The 21,977-nt window shown below is 41.0% G+C and overlaps 1 protein-coding gene across 1 annotated transcript in view; it reads left to right on the forward strand.

The window, feature by feature from the left end:
- The window catches only part of LOC109917775 (cadherin-12-like), a 200,075-nt gene extending 198,508 nt beyond the window's left edge, over positions 1–1,567 (forward strand). Inside the window, exon 10 of the mRNA XM_048609263.1 lies at positions 1,036–1,567. Within this exon, the coding sequence (XP_048465220.1) occupies positions 1,036–1,544 (509 nt within the window). The 3' untranslated portion in view covers positions 1,545–1,567. The remainder of the gene's footprint in view (positions 1–1,035) is intronic.
- Positions 1,568–21,977: the final 20,410 nt, after the last annotated feature.

The raw sequence follows: 21,977 nt of genomic DNA on the forward strand, positions 1-21,977 counted from the left end.
GAGACAACAAGGTGCAGGGCTGGATGAACACAGCAGGCCAAGCAGCACCATCTGTTCTTTGTCCTGGCTAATTTTACAGTTATGCCCAGGGCTTCTGATGAACATGCAGTGTTGGAATAGGACACGCTTTGAAGTAACACAAAATGTTATTAAGAACATAAACTATAGCTAAAGGTGTCACAGCAGCAACTTGTTGAGTAAACGTGTACTATATTGAAATGTTCTTCGATCAGTCACAACGGGAATATCAGGCAATGGTGATAAACAATGAGAAAATTGAGAACAACAGCATGATTTAACCAGAGAGAAACCCACCTGAAATTGTCACAAGCAAATGGCCAAAGTTTATCGATGAATTATGCGGGTTGACATTTTTCACAAAAAAAAAGGAATCTCCTCTGCAGCAGTTCTTCAAACTGCTGAGACTTACATGGAAAAGATTCCTGGGAATATTATCAGACATATTGGATTAACTTAGGTTAGCACAGAGTGGAGAATTGGTTCAGAATGATTAGACACTGACCTATTTTCTATCCAATTGAATGAGGGACAAGAGGTTGTTCAGTCTCTGTGATATACTCCCACAAGGATTGTCCTCTGCATACAGGTGATGTAATATGACTAAAGAACATCTGCCAAATATTTAGGCTGACAGACACAATTTAATCACTTCAACTTTTCTAAGTGTTTCAATCCTGATGAAATCCCATTTAATTTTAACCCTAGCTCTTTCAATTGCTTCATCTGGTTTTCAAATGTAATTGTACCCCATAAAATGCTAACAACTTCTGGGTTGTATTTGCATGCGCTAGATAGGAACGTATGAGCAGGAATCTTGTTCTGCCATTCAATGAGATCATAGTTGATCTGTGGCCTAACTCCATGTATCCCTTAATGTCCTTGCTTAACAAGAAATTTTTTGATCTCAGAGTTAAAATGTTAATTCAGTTACAAAGTTTAGCTTTTCTGATCAGAATATTTTGATGTTTAAAACAAAGCTAAAATGTATTTTTAAATTTGCTCCAATTTTCGTAGTGATCGTGGTGCTGTTTGTGGCGTTAAGAAGGCAAAGGAAAAAGGAGATCTGCATGACATCGAAAGAAGACATCAGAGACAACGTAATCAGTTATGACGATGAAGGAGGTGGTGAGGAGGACACCCAGGCCTTTGACATCAGCACCCTGAGGAAACCGGACTTGATAGAAGATGTGCAATTACGCAGAGATGTCAAGCCCGACACCCACCATCCACAGCGGCAGACCATCATAATCCAAAACAATACTGACATCAAAGACTTCATCAATCAGAGAGTGCAGGAGAATGATGCAGATCCCAGTGCACCCCCTTATGATTCCCTGGTGACATATGCCTATGAAGGAAACTGCTCCATAGCTGAATCGCTCAGCTCCTTGGAATCAGTTCCCACAGACACAGATCAGGATTACGATTACCTCACTAACTGGGGACCTCGCTTTAAAAAACTCGCAGATCTTTATTCCCCAGAGAAAATTAACAGCCAACAAAATAATACAGAACGACAGTAAATTTGAAGTCTGGCAAATTTGAGGACAAGATGACTTTTGTCTTTCTTTTTAAAAAAAAGAATGGCTGCCATTGTTACTTGCTCTGTCAACTGTTGTTTTACTGTGAGATAGTTTTATTAGGTACCACAAAGATTTGATCGTTGTGAAATTGGAGAGAAGCTGGCTCGTGCAGTGTCTTTGAAATGTTTTGGCCATGCAATTGTAAGTGATAAGGAAAACAAAAAGCTGCAGGTTTTTCTGTAACCTTAACTGAAGTGCCTCAAAGAACTCTGAACACTGCAGATGTTTATGCTCTCCAGTAAGAGTGTCAGTTTTTATTATACAACTCAAAGGTGTTCTTAACTTGAATTAAATCACATTTACTTCAATAAAAGAAGCAATGGAGTAGATTTAGGTGTTTGTGTTAATAATATTGATTTTTGATTTGGGCACGACCTCTACAATTAAGAAAAAGATTGATGCCTAATGAGCACAAAGTACCCTCCTCAACATTCTCCCCTCTTGGACCTCAGGGTATCTCCCCCTGTCAAACACACTCATGCTATTGAAAGTGCATGACAGGTACCATAACGAATTTCACCATGACTCGTGCCAATCTGCTGTGTGATGAACTGAGAAGGAATTTATTATGAGGGAATGGAATTGGATCTGACAGTTTTTTTTTCCCTGTCAAGCTTTATATCTCAGAGTGAACTAACCTCACAATTGAGAGTAATGTCAGTCACAACTTTATGAAAGAGCTCAAAAGCAAACCCTTTGATGTGCAGTCCAAAACACTTGCTAAAACGATTTTGCAGCCAGTAAAGAATTAAAGCCTTGTATATTAATCCTGAATTATTTTGTATCTTTGCAAAAGATTTCTTTTCACCTCCTGCAGAGCTATAGATGGCAGCACCGTTGGGGGCCCAGAGTTCATTCCTGCAGCCAGCTCCTCTGAACTGTGGGAAAAAACAAATAAACATTGACACATTTATGTGTGAGGACTTGGAGCCAATCCTAGGGTTGCCCCACTGAAGTCCCCACTTAGCAAACAGCACGACTGCCTCAGAGAATGAGGAATCCATGATCCCAACTGCTTCTCAGGTCATGACCCATAATTTGGAACTTCTAACCTAGGATGCCAGTTCATCATTACACTAAGGTGCAAAATCCAGGCTGGGATACTGACAGATGGCCCAGCTGAAAGACAAATGCAGGCTGCATGTAGCCCTTGGCCAGGGAGAATCATAGCTTCATTGAATTTTCTGAAGAGGCCCTTTGGCCCAAAAAGTTTGCACTGACAAAATAACTACTCTGAATCTACAGCCATCGTACTTTCCAGCACTTGGTCCATTGCATTGAATGTGGTGACATTACAAATGTTTAGCCAAGTACAGTAATGAATAATACAGATAAAAAGTATCAATTTTGTAGTCAGTCAGGAACTGACAGGTGCATGTGAACTTAACTCACAACGTAGCATTGAGACGAAGGTAATCTGTTATAATGACGTTCATAATAAGTATTGACTGCAGAACACACTGTGGGGAACTCTCCTGTTCTTCTTACAGTACAGTTTGGTCCAAAAGCATTGGCAGGACCTTGGTTTAACATCTCGTTGGGATCTCAGCACCTTGGACACCGGAGCATCCCCACAGCGATCCGACTCGAGATGAATGAGAACTCTCCGAATTTGTGAAATTTACATTAGGAAAGTGACCTGCAGATTACCAGGTCAGAACTTGCCATGAATATGCTATCTTAAGCACTTGCTGCAAATTTCAAAACAGAAGATTCAAACATAGAATCACAGAGTTGTTACAGTGCAGAAGAAGGCTATTCAGAGAAATTTTATCTGCCTGTCTCTCTGAGTGAGCATCGTCACTGAGTGCCATTCCCCTGCTTTTTCCTCATCACTGCGCAAATTGATACTCAATAAATATTCAGCTAATGCTGTTGAGAATACCTTAGTTGAACCTGCCTCTACCACACTTACAGGCAAGTGCATTCCAGACTAATCACTCACTAGCTGAGAGATCATTTTTGTTTGGTCTTTGCATTTGCTTCTTTTGCAAAGCACTTTAAATATGTGCCATATTGTTCTTGAACCTTTATAAGCAGAAACAGTTTCTTGGCATGGTGGCTCAATGGTTAGCACTGCTGACTCACCACACCAGGGACCTAGGCTCAATCCCAGCCTCGGGCAACTATCTGTGTAGAGTTTGCATGTTCTACCCGTGTCTGCGAGGATTTCCTTTGAGTGCTCTGTTTTCCTCCCACAGTCCAAAGATGTGCAGTTTAGGTAGATTGGCCATGCTAAATTGCGTATAGTGTCCAGGAATGTGTAAGCAACCTAGATTATCCTTGGGAAATGTAGGGTTATAGGGATAGCGTAGGGAGGTGCATTCAGGTGGGATGCTGTTTGGAGGGTTGCTGTGGACTCAATAGGCTGACTGGCCTGTTTCTGCACTGTAGAAATTCTATGATTCTATGATTTACTCTGTCCTTAGGGAAGAACATGCTTCTATCAGATTTTTTTCTTCGCCTTCTGTTCTCTAGACCCAAACTCTCCAAACAATCCTCCAAAATGAAGTGCCCTCATCATTGGAAGTCACTGATAACTGAGGAAAGGTCACCGGATCCAAACCGTTTACTCTGATTTTTCTTCACAGATGCTGCCAGACCTGCTGAGCATTTCCAGTAACATCTGTTTTTATGCATCACCTTTGGAATGATTTTCTCAAACTGTTCCTGCACTCTCTCTCTATTCCTTTCCTACCTGAAGTGTGGCACTGAGAACAACACACAATGCTGCAGCTGAGGTCTAACAAGTGGTTTATACAGGTCCACCATTACCTCCCTGCTCTTGTACTCTATGTCGCTATTACTAAAGCTCAGGGTACTGAAGATTTTACTAATTGCTCTCTCCACTTGTCCTAATACCTTCAATGATATGTATATGCATATACCTAGGTCCCTATGTTCCTGCACCACTTTTAGAATTCTACCTTTTGTTTTACATTGTTCCTCCACACTCCTCCCACCAAAATGCACTCCCTTTGCATTGAACATCATCTGTCAACCTGTCTGCCTTCTCCAGCAACCTTGTCAACGTACCTTTGAGTTTCTACTCAAAGATGATGGGACTTCGAGGTTTGTGTCACCAACAATGTTTGAATTTGTTCCCTGCGCATCAAGATCTAGATTATTAATATCTAACAGGAAATGCATGGAACTCAGGACTAACTCCTGGGGAGCCTCACTTCAAACCTTCTGCCAGCCTGAAAAGTATCCATCAGCAATTTACGCTCTGTTTGTTAATGGATATTTTTTCATGTTGGAGGAAGACACTAAGGCACCCCTAATGTCTAATGGGGCCACAAAGAGTTCTGTTCCAATACTTTGGATACAGGTGTTGTAGCTTGTGTGTTCACAGTGGGGAGGGTGAGGGAATTCAAACATTGGGGGTGCCAGTTCAAGGTACACTACATTAGCTCAACCCTGATCCCACTACCCACCCACTCCCCCACCCCCACTCCCCCAAACTCCTTGCCATTAAACAACTTTCCCACAAGTCTCCCAATGAAAATAAAACTTGGCTTGGGAAGCGGGGGATTGCGGTAGGCGTAAGGAAGGAGTTTAACAAGTGGTTAGAGAATGTTTTACTCAGCTCTGCTAATAGTATCTTCTTTGCTGCTAAATTTGCTGTTTCGATGTGTGAATGATTGTGGAAGATTACATCAACAACCTGGTCCTGATGGGGATCTGACCGAGATGGGGATTACATGATCCCTCAAAGAAATCTCTCCTCCTGGCTACACCATTCACCTCTGCCCTCCCACCCCTACTCTTGTTACCAAATCTCACCTTGGTCTGTCCATCTCAACCCTCATTTACACTCCTTTCTCTCCACTGCCAACCTATAGACTGTGCTAACTTTCTAACTGTGATAACTTCTTTCATCTGAGCCTCTGTGCCAACTGACCTCTCATCCTCAGTGATTTCAACCTCCAACTCAATGTTTTATACTATCTCCTCTGAGCTCACCATCCCCCAATTTGCATCTTCTTCCTGCATGTAAACTGCTCCATCTTTATTCATGACCATCCTATGGGCATTGCCATCTGGACTTGCCTAGTAACTCTCATTATGGTGAGGAAGGTAAAAGGTAACCTGCCTGATCATTGTCTATCCATGTCCTTCTCTTCACCAACCTGACTCTTTCCAGTGTCTGTCCTGGAAAAATCTCTTTCCCAAATCGCTTACAACTACATGCTCAAAATCCCAACTATCTAACTGCTAACTCCATTCACCACACACTTCTTCAGCTACTAATCTGCTCAACTCCATACTGTATTCACATCAATATTTGCACTAGCCCCTATTTAAACCACTCTGACCAATCCCCTTGATGTGTCCCTCATCTCCACTCCTTTAGATCTAATGAATGCAGAGTTAAACACAGATGGTAGGCAACTAATTGAATCATTCACTGTCAGTTCTGGATCTTGCCCTCATCTGCCAGAATTGGTCACTATTCTCAGGATCCTTCTGGACTGCAAAGATAATGCCCAGTTTCTTGTTTTTTTTCCTTTATTCATTCACAGGACAAGGGCATTGCTGGCTAGGAAGCATTTATTGCCCAGAGGGCAGTTAAGATTCAACCACATTGCTGTGGGTCTGGAGTCACATGTAGGCCAGACCCAGGTAAGGATGGTAGTTTCCTTCCCTAAAGAACATTAGTGAACCAGATGGGTTTTTTCCCCAACAATCGTAATGGATTTATGGTCATCATTAGATTCTTAATTCCAGATATTTTATTGAATTCAAATTCCCCCATCTGCCATGGCGGGATTCGAACCCATCCCCAGAATGTTATCTGGGTCTCTGGATTAACAGTATAGCAATAATGCCACTCGGCCATCACCTCCCCCTGCTGTACAAGGTCTTTTTAAACTGCTCTCCTCACCCTTCTCATCATCTGTGACAACAACTTAAACCATCCAACCAGCTGCTCCTGCAATTCTGTCCCTTTCCTTGGCCCACTAACAAAAATATCCTTTAATGCTCCCCTTAGCTCCAAGATCACATCTTCCTCCAGTTTTGCATCATCCTTAGCCAAACTCATCTTCCTAATACAAATCACATTTTGCTGCCTGAACACAGTTTCAATTGAGCTGCTCACCACTCAACATTCAATCCTGGATTCTATGTTAGCCTCCCCGATAAATCTGGTGTGTATGCAACATCCTCCTTTCCTATTTCCCCCTCCTAAATAAACCCATGACCCATTGGTCTTTGCAATCTTATACTCAACCTCCAAATTCACCAAAGCTCTGCAAAATACTAGAATGTGTTGTCATCCCCTGAATTTGTACCCACTTTTCCCAAAACTCTACATTTGACTTTCTTCAATCAGATTATTTCTCCTTTCATAGCACCACAATGGTTTTGATTAATGTCACAAATAGATTCCTAAATGACGATGATAAATTCCTCATCTTCCTTGGTCTCTTACCAACCATTCCAATAGTTTTCATCACCTCCTCCTCCAACACCTCCCCTCTATTTTACAATGGCTTAAACTGGTCTCACCTGGTTCCATTTTTATATATTCTAGCATGGAGAATCTCTCATTTCCAGACCATTCTTTCTGGTTTTCTAACCTTTCTTACTCCTATTTTTCCGACATGTGCTGCCCCTTGATAACCTAATCTAAAGGCACCAACACTATCCCATTCTTGAGGGAAGAAAAACCTGCTTACACTCTTATGGCCTCGATATGATCCCAGTCCTAGACCATGGTAGTTGACTCTGAAGTATCTTTTGCGCAGTTTGAAAATCCAGCCAACTGGACAGAGCAACTCATAACACAGTGTGGAGCTGGAGGAGCACAGCAGGTCATGCAGCATCAGAGGAGCAGGAAAGTTGACGTTTTGGGTCAGCACCCTTCTTCAGAAATGATTTCAGAATTTCTGAAGAAGAGTCCCGACTCAAAACGTCAACTTTCCTGCTCCTCTGATGCTGCCTAACCTGCCGTGTTTCTCCAGCTCCACAATGTGTTATCTCTGACTCCTGCATCTGCAGTTCTTGCTATCTCTGTACAGAGCGACTGGTGTACATCACATGTACACTGGTAATGGCCAACTGTACCTCACCACTAGCTCTCTCACCCCCTACACTGATGCTCCATGGTCGGATGGTTTGAGTTCCTGGATGATTAAACCTGCTATTGTCTTCGAACACTGCCATTAACTTCATTTATCGGCCACCATCTCTATCTCTTTCACTGGCCATGTTCTGAGGCTAATGTAGACCTTTTTATTTCTTCATCTCTGAGAGAAACTTCTAACTACATGTCCACGTCATCAGGAAGAATGGACATTTCCAGCTCTGTAAAATCACATGTCTGCTCTGCCATAACTTATTTGCCAATAAGGCTGGCAACAATTGGCTAACACTAGTGAGTCCTCTCAACCACTTAGTCATCACCTTAAACATACGTTCTCTGATGGGGAGGTACCGGTGTTGGACTGGATTGTTATCAATGTTGAAATTGACCATCCCCCAATTTAAAAAGTTAATATCTGCAAAATCTTTATCATATTCCATCATGACTTTGGAACATACAGAGTTATGGTCACTACCTCCAAAATGTTTGCCTACTGAAACTTCAACCACTTGATCAGTTTCATTTCCTAGGATCAGGCCTAGCACTGCCTCCTCTAGTAGGTCTACCTATGTACTAACACAAATGCTCTCCTGGATAAGGCTCTGGTCAGACCTGTTTGGAATACTGTGAGCAGTTTTGGACCTCGTGTCTAAGGAAGGAAGTGCTAACCTTGGAGGGGACCAGAGGAGGATCACGAGAATGATCCCAGGAATTAACGTCGCTCTATATGATGAGCGCTTGAGGACTCTACAACTGTACTCAATGGAGTTTAGAAGGATAAGGGGGACTCTCAATGAAATTTACAGAATACTGACAGGTCTGGATAGAATAGACACAGAGAAGATGTTTCTGCTAGTAGTAGAGACTATCACCCAAGGGCATAGCCTCAGAGTGAAGGAACGATCCTTTAGAAGTGAGATGAGGAGGAATTTCTTCAGCCAGAGGATGGTGAATCTGTGGAACCCATTGCAGCAGAAGATTGTGGAGGCCAAGTCATGCAGTATATTTAAGACAGAGATAGACAGTTCTTAATTAGTGAAGGCATCAAGCGTTAGAAAGAAAAGGTAGGAGAATGGGGTTGAGAAACATATTTGCCATTATCAAATGATGGAGCAGTCTCAATGGAGCAAATTGCCTCATTCTGCTCCTATATCTTATGTCTAATGGTCATTTGTCATATGTGTGATGTGATAAAATCACAACTACCTGCAAAATGACAGTCATTATGTTTCAAAATAGCTTGATGATAGGCACTTAATGGTACTCCTAACGTGTGATAGGCGTTATACAAATGCAGTTTATTTTTGCTTTGGTCTTTCGGTGTTTCATGGTGTTGTTTGTGATGTCGTTGTCATTTTATGCCCATAACAGTGTTTCTTTTTGGGTGTTGTTCCTTTTTTTACCGTACTGACTTTCTCCTGCTTACCCCATTGCTCCTTTCCCATTTCTGTGAAGGTTTTGCCTTAACGCAGGGGTTAGCTTTGTGACTGTGTGTTGTTCTCCACAGTACCTCATTCTTAGTGACCCTCGAATGTGAGAGTCTTTGGGCTGACAGTCTTGGCACTCTCAGCCTCTCCGTTCCATGGCCTGCATGTACACTTGCAGCATCAGAAATGAGGACTTTGCTTGATTTGCCCTCCAGATAAATGTGGTTAGCTCAAGGAGGCTTTAATTTAAACTTGTACTGCTTCTGCTTGAACCAGCTTAAACATTGGGCAATCAATACAGTGCTTTTATCATTACAATTAATTGTTTACCTTGAAGAAATACTGCACATTTCTCAGAGTAATTGTTCCATATTTACAACTTATGTCCCATATATCAGGGATTTTTGGCGATATAACTGCATTACTGCATTACTATAGAGCTCCATCTTATTTAGTAAATCAAACAATGATAATTCTAGGAAAAAAAAATTCCAAAATAAAACAAAGAACTGCAGATGCTGGAAATCTGAAAATGGAAACAGAAATTTCTGGAGAAACTCAGCAGGTCTGGCAGTATCTGTGGAGAGAAAGCAGAGTTAACGCTTTAACCCAATAACCCTTCTTCAGAACTGAACCCATGAAGATGGTTCACTGGACTTGAATCATTAACTCTGCTTTCTCTCCACAGATGATGGTAAACCTTCTGAGTTTCTCCAGAAATTTCTATTTTCACCACTGGGATTTCAGATAGTTTAGACCTGTTTAACATTCTCTCCTGGTGAACCTGCAAATATTCTCAACCTGAGAGGGCCAAACCTGAGGGAATAGACATGGAAATTCAAGTCAATATGCAAGCTGTACTTTTCAGTTTTCTTCGATGGATGTTTTATATTTAATGACGTAGTTGATGATTGATTTATGAGAAGATTAGCATTGGAGAAGAACATGTTTTGAAAGCAAATTGGAAAATGAATTGATTCCAAGCATTTCTCATGCAGTGTTGGGGTACTTCTTTCCAAATAAAACAGTGGACGTGTTTTGTCAAAATAGTGGATGTAGGGATGATTTCACTGTCAAATTCAATCTAATATATCTGCAAAGCACGATTCTTCCAGTGTGTGGCATTGTAGCCTAGTCATACTGCCAAAATAAACCCTGCTGTGTTTATATTGTAACTTATCTTCAAAGTCAATATTGTTAGCATCACTGGGCACTGCAGAGTTCTCCATTCGTCAAATTCCAGGCCTGAGGAATTCTTATCCCACAGTGAATTTGTGATTTCAGCATTTTCCCTTAAAGACAAACCAATGTATGACAACCATTCCTTACAAGGCAGACAGTAAACAAATAATCAGTGAACACACCACCAAGGTAGACCAGGGAGTAGGTATTATTTATAAAGAAGGATGCAGAAATCAAATCAGTGGGTGTATGGAGCATTGCTGTTGTAAGGGATGGATCAAAAGAATCAAGATTGACATACAAGAAGGAGCAGAATACTTCACACACTGTCATCAAGAAAACTTATGCTTCATGGCATTAAAATTAAGGAAATCGTAATAGCAGCCCTTAGTCCACAGACTAATCACAGCCAGCAATAGAGGATGTACATGGAGCACAAAGGCACATTTGTTTATTCAAGTCATGGAGATATTGAATACCAATCCCTCCATTTCACAAATCAACATAAAACTTGCTCTGCACACGATAAAATCCAGTAAGTAACTTTATTCTTCTTCCTTCTTGTCAATTAATAAAGGGGATTTCTTCAGGCTCTTAACTGATCAAAAATTGCAACAAATTTGGGCAGCACGGTGGCTCAGTTGTTAGCACTGTTTCCTCACAGCACCAGGCACCTGGGTTTGATTCCATCCTTGGGCAATTGTCTGTGTGGAGTTTGCACATTCTCCCCGTGTCTGTGTGGGTTCCCTCTGGGTGCTCCAGTCTTCTCACACAATCCAAAGATGTGCAGGTTAGATGGATTGGCCATGCTCAATCGCCCAAAGTATCCGGGGATGTGCAGGTTAGGTGGGCGAGCCATGGGAAATGCAGACTTATAGGGTGTGACTGGGTGGGGATGCTCTTCAGGGGGTTGGCGTGGACTCAATGGAGTGAATGGCCTGCTTCCACACTGTAGGGATTCGATGAAATCTTTCTTTCATTCATAATTGAGATCTTGATATGAATGGCAAAGACTGGAAGTATTCACCCAATGATATTATCTCCCATTAATCTCTTGACAGTTATTTCCTTTTCCATAACAGTTAGAGGAATGTTCTGCTGTACTTTTTGTTAATGCCACAAAATTATGGCAGCTCAGTGTCATGGAGGGACAGATTTGTAATGTTCAGAAACACATGGGTCCAACTGCAGCTGGGGTTAGACCTGGAAATTTGTTAGGAACTGACTCCAACTATTTAACGTTCAATGCATGTAGCTACAAGTCAGTATCCCTGTCAGTAGAAGTGCATTGGCAAATCCAATATGTTACTCATTGAATTACAGTGACATTAACATTGTCTTTGTAATTTAATACTAAATGTGGTTTTCCCAGATTGCCGAGACCATGCCATTGAAAGCAAAAGGAGAACAGAGCAGCAGCTGACGGTGCTTAAGATACAGCAACGAAAGAGACCAGTCAGTTCTGAAGCCTTCCCTTTCACGTTTGATTGTTTGAAAAGCTTTGTTCACAGTACTTGCGCTGACAAGTTATTTTTACAACATTAGACCATCTACATTTTGGAGTTTTGCACATCCCACTTGCATTTTGGTGTTCTCATCCATCAGATCAGCATTGGTGCCACTTATGGCTGGAATACTTTGGACCCCAGACAAGGATAAGGAAAACTATCATCAGCAGTGGCACCAAGGCTCGTGGAGGCAGATGTGAGGGCAGATGGAACACAACATGTGGCTCTGAAAGCTGCAACAATCTTTTGCTTTGTCGTCTGTGCATCCTCTCAGGACTCTGCTGGAGATATTTGAAGGATGTAGTTGGCATACAAAAACCTAAAACGGATGAATGATGACATGTATGCCAGGGATACCAAAGATGTCAATCTTCATCGTGAAGGTGCTAGTCTGAATGCACGGTTGTTCAGTTCTGTGGCTCTGCCCATCTTCTACCAATTTCAGGATGTCATTAACTTCTGTCTGTGGCACTTAAAGCTTTTGGGGAAGTTAGCTTATTTGGCTGGACAGCTTGTTTGTGATGCACAGTGACTCCAGAAGTGAGGGTTCAAATAGCATAGGTTGAGTATAGGTTGAGGTTACAATGAATGCAACCCCGCCTCAACATTATCCCTGACTAATGCATGGTGACTGTCAGGTTAAACTCTCTACCAGTCTTCTCCCCCTCTCTAAAGACAGGGTAGCCTTTTGGACCTTCCGGACTATGGTGACCTTAGCTTACTTTATTTAAAACATTGCTAGATCACTGAGGATTTCCACTCCATCCATACACGGTGATTATGCAACAACTGAAAGACGTTGAATCAGATGCAGACAGGATTTCTAGTGAAATGCTCCAATCAGAGCTTCAATATCAGTCCACCTTCACTCATCTCTTCGCAGCTCCCAGCAGCGAAGTTGGGACTTGTCGGAGAGACAAGGTGCACTGAGAACAGCGAGTCTGCAGATAATTTGAAGGAGAAGAAGGTTAAACAGGCAATTCAGCCAGATTACCAGCAATGAAGCACATAAATCCATAAGAAGGTGCCGTCAATGAGAGATTCACTGAGCTCTCACCCATTTAGCCAACTGATGATTGCATGCAAACATCACTCCATCCCCCTGCCACACAGCCTTCAATAAGATCAACCAGAGGCAGACATGTAGAAGAACAAGGATCTCTTTGCAGGTATCTGCTGTTCTGAGTTAATTCCAACCCTGCCATTCAGCTTAATGGAAAAGGCCACTTGCTGAGCAGAAGTCGAAAAATCAGCAAAAATCAAAAGTGGTGGAAATAAATAATATTCATGTGGGTCCAAAAAACTAACAAGGACTGAAAATTTAACACACTTGTCCTTAACCTTCTGTAGCCATAAGCCTTTCCTCTTCCTCTACCTAGCATTAAGGTGGAGCAGGCTGCTCTGTTCAGATCCCTGTACTGCCCTGAATCTCTGGACTATCGTAGATGCTGGATATTCTGCAGATGCTGGAAATCTGAAAAAAAACCCCACAGAGAATGCTGGAGAAACTTAATAGCTCCTGCAGCATCTGTGGGGAGAGGAACAAAGATAGTGTTTCGAATCTGGCATGGCTCTTCTTCAGAACTGTGCAGTTTGAGGCGTGCATCTCAAAGTCTGCTCCACCTTCACCTGTGCAGGGGCAAACACAGCTATAAACACACAGGGGAGCAATGGTGGGGTCAGGGTGGGTTCCGTGACAGAATGTAAAAAGGAATGGGGGAGTGGGGATATGGATTTTACATGGCAACAATTGTGCAACTCCATACCCCATTTCACCATCCATGTTTTCATGAGTTAGTTACACTTTCCCACCAGCTGTGACCTGGAGAGTGCTAAGATGACAGGACCATAAATCCTATTTAAGTTGGAATACAGAACATACAAACTTTTGTTCAAGGTCACGGTGCACACATTCTTATGTTTGATCCCCCTTTTTCTTCGATGAAGACTTTGTTGCACTCATTCCAGAGACAACTCTCTCTGGTGGAACTCATCCCAGTACATTGTACATTCTTTGGAGATGCTTCAGAATAATCCTGTTCATCAGGGTCCTTGATGTTCAGCATCCATGCCCAAGTGATCTGAGCTTGGAGTGTACTCCACAGTCTGGCCCAGGGATGTTCTCTAGCTGTTGTCTCTATCTACACCACCCACTGTTGCAGTGTGAAGGTTAATGGTTCTACACTATTTACATTCTCACCCTGCCACCTCCCATTAAGGTAAACCTGCCCAATCAAACTCATTGTCAGCTTCAAAGCTCAGCAAAGAGAAATTGCAGAACTTTAAAGGAGCTTTGAGTCAAGGAACACAGCAGGCAGCATCAGAGGAGCAGGAACGTTGACGTTTCGGGTTGGGACATTTCATCAGGACAAAGGAACTTTGTCAGGTTTACCAATTGTAGACTGGATCTTGTGATGAAATGCTCTTTCCTCCAGGAATACTCAAACTAGTTAAACTATCTCATGGTAAAATATATCGACAGGTATATTATAGTAGAAACAGCATTTTTTAAAATGTTGCCATCATAGTTTAGAATGCCAAAGTAATAATTCTACAATATTGGTATCTAGATGTGGGTTTGTAAGGACATAAGCAAAAGACTACAACTTTTTATACTTGCTTATGAATATTTATCGTAAGAATCATTCCTAAGTTGCACTATAATAATTAATACTGTATCAGAGAATATCAAACATAGTAATCACGTAACTATTCTCCTTTAAATGTATGCACATTGTTTATCTTAAAAATTGGAAATTTATCAAATAGGTTGAAAGAAATCTATGCATACAAGACAGTATGGTCTCCTTAAATTATCATGTCTTAACATTTAAGTGGCGTTTTAGTAGTTAAACTAGATCCTGTGCTAAAATGGCTGACTCTTCCAAATGTCTTTTTTTACTATACCTGTGATGCTTATAATTTGTTTCAGTGGCAGAAAGAGACTGTCTGTCTTTGTTCATTTTACATTCATTAAAAACTAAGTTTTATCACTTTTGCTTATTTTGTTTTTTTTCCTGAATTATGTCAGATAAAAAAAATAGCTCTTCCATCTGGTTCAGCTACTTTACAAGGTCCTGTGTTTGGCTACTCTCTAAGGTCCTCCAAAGTGCCGCAATTTTGCGATGGTTTATGGCACAGTGCATTTTATTTAAAGTAATCACTATTAAGTTCATTAGCATGTTAACATCTGCATTAATTTGGGCAATCCCTTTATGCAAAAACATAATTATTTTCTCAGATGACAAGGTGTCGAGCTGGATGAACACTGCAGGCCAAGCAGCATCAGAGGAGCAGGAAAGCTGACGTTTCGGGTCGAGAAAATTTCAGCTTCATTTTCTGAAGAAGGGTCTCGACCCGAAACGTCAGCTTTCCTGTTCCTCTGATGCTGCTTGGCCTGCTGTGTTCATCCAGCTCTACACCTTATTATCTCAGATTCTCCAGCATCGGCAGTTCCTACTATCTCTGTAATAATTATTTTCTCTGCTGCTCTTACCAAGATTCCTGGAAATGTTCTCACTCTGAATTGATGCAAGATCTGTGTAAATTCTACAATGGTGCATTGTTGGAGTGAATAACCTCCAGCATCACCACTACCTAACAACCCCACACCTCCGCTCCCCCAAGGATCTGTTTGATCATCCTGTAGGAAATGAAAGCCATGCAGGTAAGAATATTTTAATTGATTATTACATTAAGTTATTACATTACTATATTTTACTGGCAGCTAGTAATAAATCAACTGCAGTGTGTGTGGTGTGTCTGTGTGATATTTAATGCTATCATTAAGTTTCTGCAAATATCCCCAGCACTGACACCCAGAGCTACTGAGACTCTACTGACATCTAGTGCCTCCTCCTCTCCAGCAGTCAACTGGGAGAGGGCTACAAGACCTCATGCAGTCTTATTCCCCTCAGTCATGTTCTGTATTCACTTCTCTTGTAAGGAGGAAAAATAGAGACATGAGGCTGAGAGGAATCACACATAATTAGGGGATGGATGAAGCAGCTCTTGTTCATGTGTAGCAAGACTTAGATAATATCCATGCTTTGTGTGAAAACAAGCAAGTACAATAAGTGCCAGGCATCTCCAACAAGAGAGAATCTAATCATCTCCCTTTGACATTTAATGAAATTGTCATCCTCTTCTGTCAATGCCTTGGTGGGGGTTTAGGGGCGAAGGGTGGAGGGGGGGTGAGATCCTATTCATCAGAAACTGAATTGGGCCAGCCATATAAATACTGTGGATACAAAAGCAAGTCAGAGACTGGGAATTCTCTGGTCAGCCACTCACCTCCTGACTACTCAAAGCCCACCCACCATCTACAAGGCACAAGTCAGGAGTGTGACGGAATACTCCCCACTTGCCTGGATGGGTGCAGCTCCAACAACATTCAAGGAGCTCAACACCATCCAGGACAAAGCAGCCACTTGATTGGCACTACATCCACAAACATCCATTTATTGATGGAGATGTGAGGAATTGCTTTGATAGAGAGGGAAAGATGCACCTGTAAGTTAGTAAGAACTGCCGATGCTGGAGTCTGAGATAACACGGTATGAAGCTGGAGGAACACAATAGGCCAGGCAGCATCAGAGGAGCTGGACAGCTGTCGTTTCGGGTTCTGAAGAAGGGTCCTGACCTAAAACGTCATCTTTCCTGCTCCTCTGATGCTGCCTGGCCTGCTGTGTTCCTCCAGCTGTACACTGTGTTATCACAAACACAGTGCAAATAGCCTCTGAACATCTACCTTGTCAATATATTTTGATGAGATTGTATTTCATTCAACTAATCTCTGGAAAATATAATTTTATTTGCTCAAATTTCTCTCTTAGGACCATATCTATATTCCAATCTTCATTGTACTTACTCTGAGGCTATCCTCCATTCGATGTGGAGACCAAAACTGTACACAATGCTCAATTTTCACCAAGATCCCATATAATTGCAGCCAGCTTTATTATTGCTATACCCCATCCCCTTAGTAATAAAGGCGAACAATATAAAGATCGAATGAGTATTGAGGCTCAGAAGATGGCAAGGTTGGTCCATCAATGTGAGTGGCCAGATTTACTTGGTGGAGAGGAGTGTAGCCTGTAGTGAGTAGTGAGCCTGTGGAATTCTCTATCTCAGAAACCAGTTGAAGCTAAAACTTCAAATGCTGTCAAGAAGTAGCTAGATATGGTTCTTGGGACTAAAGGGATCAAAGGGTCTGGGGAGAAAGTGGGAAGAGGGTACTGAGCTCAATGACCAGCCACAATCACATTGAATGTTGGAGCAGGCTCAAAGGGTTGAATGGCCTACTTCTATTCACTATGTTTCAAACAAAAATTGCTAAAACTAGAAGGACAATTTGACAGTTTTGTCTGTCAATTCCATTTGTTCCACTTCCAATGTCAAAGTCCATCAAGCTATCTGTTTGGGGCATCCCTTTCAACACTGCAGCTCATTTCGCCTCATGTAGGTCATCATCGCACCATATTCACATTGATCAGTGGGGAAGCTCAGACTGAGATGGATACTGAGTGCTTGGGTTAAATGGGCACAGGCAGATTCACTGTACCTACTCCAGGGATTCCCATAAGCCAGTGAACATGCCCCACCCAACCTGATAAACCCTTTATCAAACACCTTATCAAACTGAGACCAACTTGCCTCAATATAATGAATCCAAAACTAGACTGTAAAGGTGGGAAGTTAATTCTGAAAGTAAACAAGTTTTTGCTTGTAATAATTGAACTTGTCACTTTAATAACTGGGTAGTTGGACCATTTGGAAACAGATTACTTCAATATTGACAAACAGCATCTAAAAGTGTTTTTTTTGTGGAAATAATTTAAAATGTTTCTTGCACTTTTCCCATCAGTTTCAACTTAAGTTCCTTTAAAGACCTACAAAAGGAAACCAATATTGCACTTTTAAGGTCAATTACTTTAGCTACAATGGTTTTACGAGAAGCAAAATAAATTCCTGTCAATCATGATAAATTGAATTGGTGCCGAATATAAATTACAACAAGTAACTCAGAAGAGTATTAAATCCTGTGGAGTTCGTACAGAAATTGCTTGTTCAATTCAAATGTAACCCACCAGCAAACCGCAAGTAAGGTCCTCCAGGCACAAGTGAAACATTGTTCTTTCTTCTATCTCAATGGTACCTTTGCAATGGAAGGAAAGTAATCTCTGTGCCACTATAACAACAGGTGGCAAAAGAAAGATGAGACAGAGTTTTCTGCCAAATAAAATGACATTAGTGTTGTTTTGCAGTTAGCTTTGTGGGTATACGAATATACAGGCAAGGAACAGGAGTAGGCTACTCAGTACTTCAAATCTCCTCTACCATTCAACATTTTAACCGCTGTCTTCCTGCACATCCCTGAAAATCTTTCATCCTCTAGGTCAGCAAGAATCTACCTACCGCTGCGTAAAATTATTGAAAGATTCTTCAGCCACTGCCTTTTCAGGAAGGGAATTCCAAAGACTCACAAATCACTGAGGGAGAAAAAAATGTTTCTTTATCTCTCTTTCAAATGGGCACCCCCTTATTTTTAAACGTTGACCCTTAGTTCTAGATTCTCCCACATGAGGAAACATTCTTTCCACATCCATCCAGTCAAGTCTCATCAGGATCTCATATGTTTAAATTAAGTCACGTCTGACTTTTCTAAACTCCAGAAGATATAAGCCTAGCCTGTCTAGTCTTTCCTCATAAGGCAATCCACTCATTTGAGATATCAGACGAGTAAACCTTCTCTGAATAGCTTCCAATGATTAATCTTCTTCAGCAAGTATGGTGACCAGTACTGTACATAGTGTTCTAGATGTGGTGTCACAAAAGCCCTGTATAATTGAAGCATAACCTCCTTACTCTCACATTCAATTCCCTTGCAATAGACCATAACATTTTATTGGCTTTCTTGATTACCTGCTGTACCTACATACTAACTTCCTGCAACTCATGCATTGGAACACCCAGATCTCTCTGCATCTCAGAGCTCTGTGGCCTCTTAGTAATTAAATAACATGCTTCTTTTACTATGCTTAACCATTTTGGCATAAATTTCATAATTTCTGACATTAGACTTGATTTGCCAGATCTTTTCTTAGTCACTAAAATGATCTATATCCCTTTAAAGGCTCCTTATGTCCTCTTTGCAACTCACTTTCCTACTATCATTGTGTCATCAGCAAAGTTAACTTCCATATCTTTCATCTGTTCATTCAAGTCATTTATATGAATTGTAAACAATTGAGTTCTAGCACTGTCCCTGTGCTACAAAACTCATGGCATCCTGAAAAGAAAACACTCATATCTACTTAAAAAAAATGAAAGAACTGCAGATGCTGTAAATCAGGAACAAAAACAAAGTTGCTGGAAAAGCTCAGCAGGTCTGGCAGCAGCTGTGAAGGAAAGAACAGAGTTAGCGTTTCGGGTCTGATGACCCTTCTGAGGAAGTTCTGGGGAAGGGTCACTGGACCCGAAATGTTAACTCTGTTTCTTCCTTCACAGATGCTGCCAGACCTGCTGAGCTTTTCCAGCAACTTTGTTTTTGTTCCTGTTACTTATTCCTACTTTCTGCTTCCTGTTAGCCAAACAATCTTCTATCTATGTCAATATGTTATCTCTATACCATGAGCTTTTATTTAATGCAATAACATTTGATGTGGCAACTTATCAAATGTTTTCTGAATCTAAATGCAATACATCCACTGGTTCCCTTTTATCTACATCTCAAGTTACTACTTCAAAAACCTCCAATAAATGAGTTAGAAATGACTTTCCTTTGACAAAACTATGCTTGTGTTGTCTGATTACCTTGAACTTATGTGCCCTTTTATATCCTCTTTAATAATAGCTTTGAACATTTCCCTATGACAGATGTTAAGTGATAACTTCCAGTGAATTTCATGAAATTGCTTCATTTCTGTGTTAATTATCCATTTCTTATGCAACAGAAAGTTGTGTCTGGTATTTAACAGCATGAGGACACTTTTCATGACTTGGTTTATGTTTCTGCAAAGTTGTTTTTTAAGGGGCTTCATAGGGTAAATAGTGAGAGAAGAGTCTAGAACCAGAGGACATAGTCTCAAAATAAAGAGGCACCAATTTAATACTGAGATCAGGAGGAATTTCTTCTCTCAGAGATTTGTAAGTGCTGTGGTTGGTTTGCTTGCTGAACTGGTTCATTCGTTCGCAGACATTTCATTACCCTGCTGGGAAACATCATCAGTGCAGTCTCCGCTTCATTGTAATGGGTTTTTCAGGGTAATGAAGCACTTCTGAACTAACAAACCAGCTCGGCAAGGGGACCAACCACAGCATCCACAACCCGAGCTACAGATCTACTCAAGAACCTGAGAGATTTGTAAGTCTTTGGAATTCCTTGTTACAGAGGGCTGTGGGAGCAGATGCTTTGTAAATTTTTAAGGCTATGGTGGATAGATTCTTGAATAATAGGGTAATCACGGGATCCAGGTATAAAGCAGGAAAGTGGACGTGAGGAATGTCATGTCAGCCATGACCTCATTGAATGGTGAAGCAGGCTTGATGGGCTGACTGGCCTACTCCTGCTCCTATATGAACCTGTATGAAAGAATAATACTACAGATGCTGGAATTCTGAAGTAAACACAGAAGATGCTGGAGAAACTCAACAGGTTTAGCAGCATGTGTGGAGAAAGAAACAAAATGAGTGTTTAGAGTCTGGCATGACTCTTTGACATGGAATGGCACAATGGCTCAATGGTTAGCACTGCTGCCTTGACTTGATTCCAGCCTCGGGTGACTCTGTATGGACTTTGTACATTCTCCCCATGTCTCTCTGGGTTTCCTCTGGGTGCTGAATTTTCCTCCCACAATCCAATGATGTGCAGGTGAAGTGGATTGACCATGGGAACTGCAGGGTCACAGAGACAGGGTATGTGGGTGAGTCTGGATAGGACACTCTTTGGAGGTTCAGTGTGGACTCAAAGAGACCGAATATCCTGCTTCCACACAGTAGGGATTATATTTCTTATAACCTTTATGATCTTGAGGCAGTTTAGCACGACCTTCTCAAGGGCAGCTGGGGATGGGTAATAACAGCTGGCCCAGCCAATGACACCCACATCACATGAGTGAATACAGAAAGTGTGAAGACCTGATTGGAATATATGAACATGCTCCAAGGCAGTCCCTTCAGCGCTTTGAATCGATTTTGCCAGATAATAAGATTTTTCTTAACTCCATCCTTACACCTTGGTTACTTTTTTTTTCTATCCATTGCTTGCAAAATCTCTACTTATCTTAGATGTAAAATTAAACTTTTGCTTTCTTGTGGGCCAGTGATTCAGATTCCTTCTGCTCTTTGTCTGAAGACATGCTACCTCACTTCTCTGCCGAATAATCTGGCTCTAATTTCAAGGATTCATCCCAACAATGGAACACCATTATTGTTAAAGTTATAAAGTAATTTAAAACATAAGGAATTCTATAAATAACATAAATAAAATAAGAAACAAGAATAATATAATAGAGAAGTACATGAGTCTTATAGTGAGAGTGTAAAACCTATAATGCATAATGTATGAAACAAAAATTTTACACAAAATTTAATAAATTTGATGTAATTTTGATTAGTTCTAGGGAAGAAAAAAATGTTCAGAAACATGTCTATCTTCTCCTAATATCCCAACTGCTACCTGAATAGCCTATATCTGACTTTAAACCCAACATACTTAGTTAACTTTAACTTAGAGCAACTCAGAATGATGAATTCATGCTGCCTTACTCGTGCAGCTTGCATTACCGGCATTAAAAATAGATAGAGTCTTGAATATTTTATGCCTACACTCAAAATATAATAATCGATTTGTTCAAGTCACACTAAATTTTGATTAAATTTCTGATAGTAAACTGGAATTTACATGCAAGCAATATTTAACGAGGCTCTATTTACTGTATATGTAATCAGTATTGTGTGTACTGCTTGAATAAAAACCTTATTTTGGTTCTGTTTAGACTCTGCTGCAACTTGCAACTGACCTTACAAAGGCTTATCAAGCTGCATCAGACTTCAGAGATACATTACTAGCAAGCTTCAGCAAATTTAACACTGGGAGTTTATTTCCTTTGTGTGTTTAGATGCTATTGCAAACCACTATTAAATTATGTAAGGACATTAATTT

This window comes from Rhincodon typus, chromosome 2, assembly GCF_021869965.1.
Source record: "Rhincodon typus isolate 14 chromosome 2, sRhiTyp1.1, whole genome shotgun sequence".
NCBI classification, from domain to species: Eukaryota; Metazoa; Chordata; class Chondrichthyes; order Orectolobiformes; family Rhincodontidae; genus Rhincodon; species Rhincodon typus.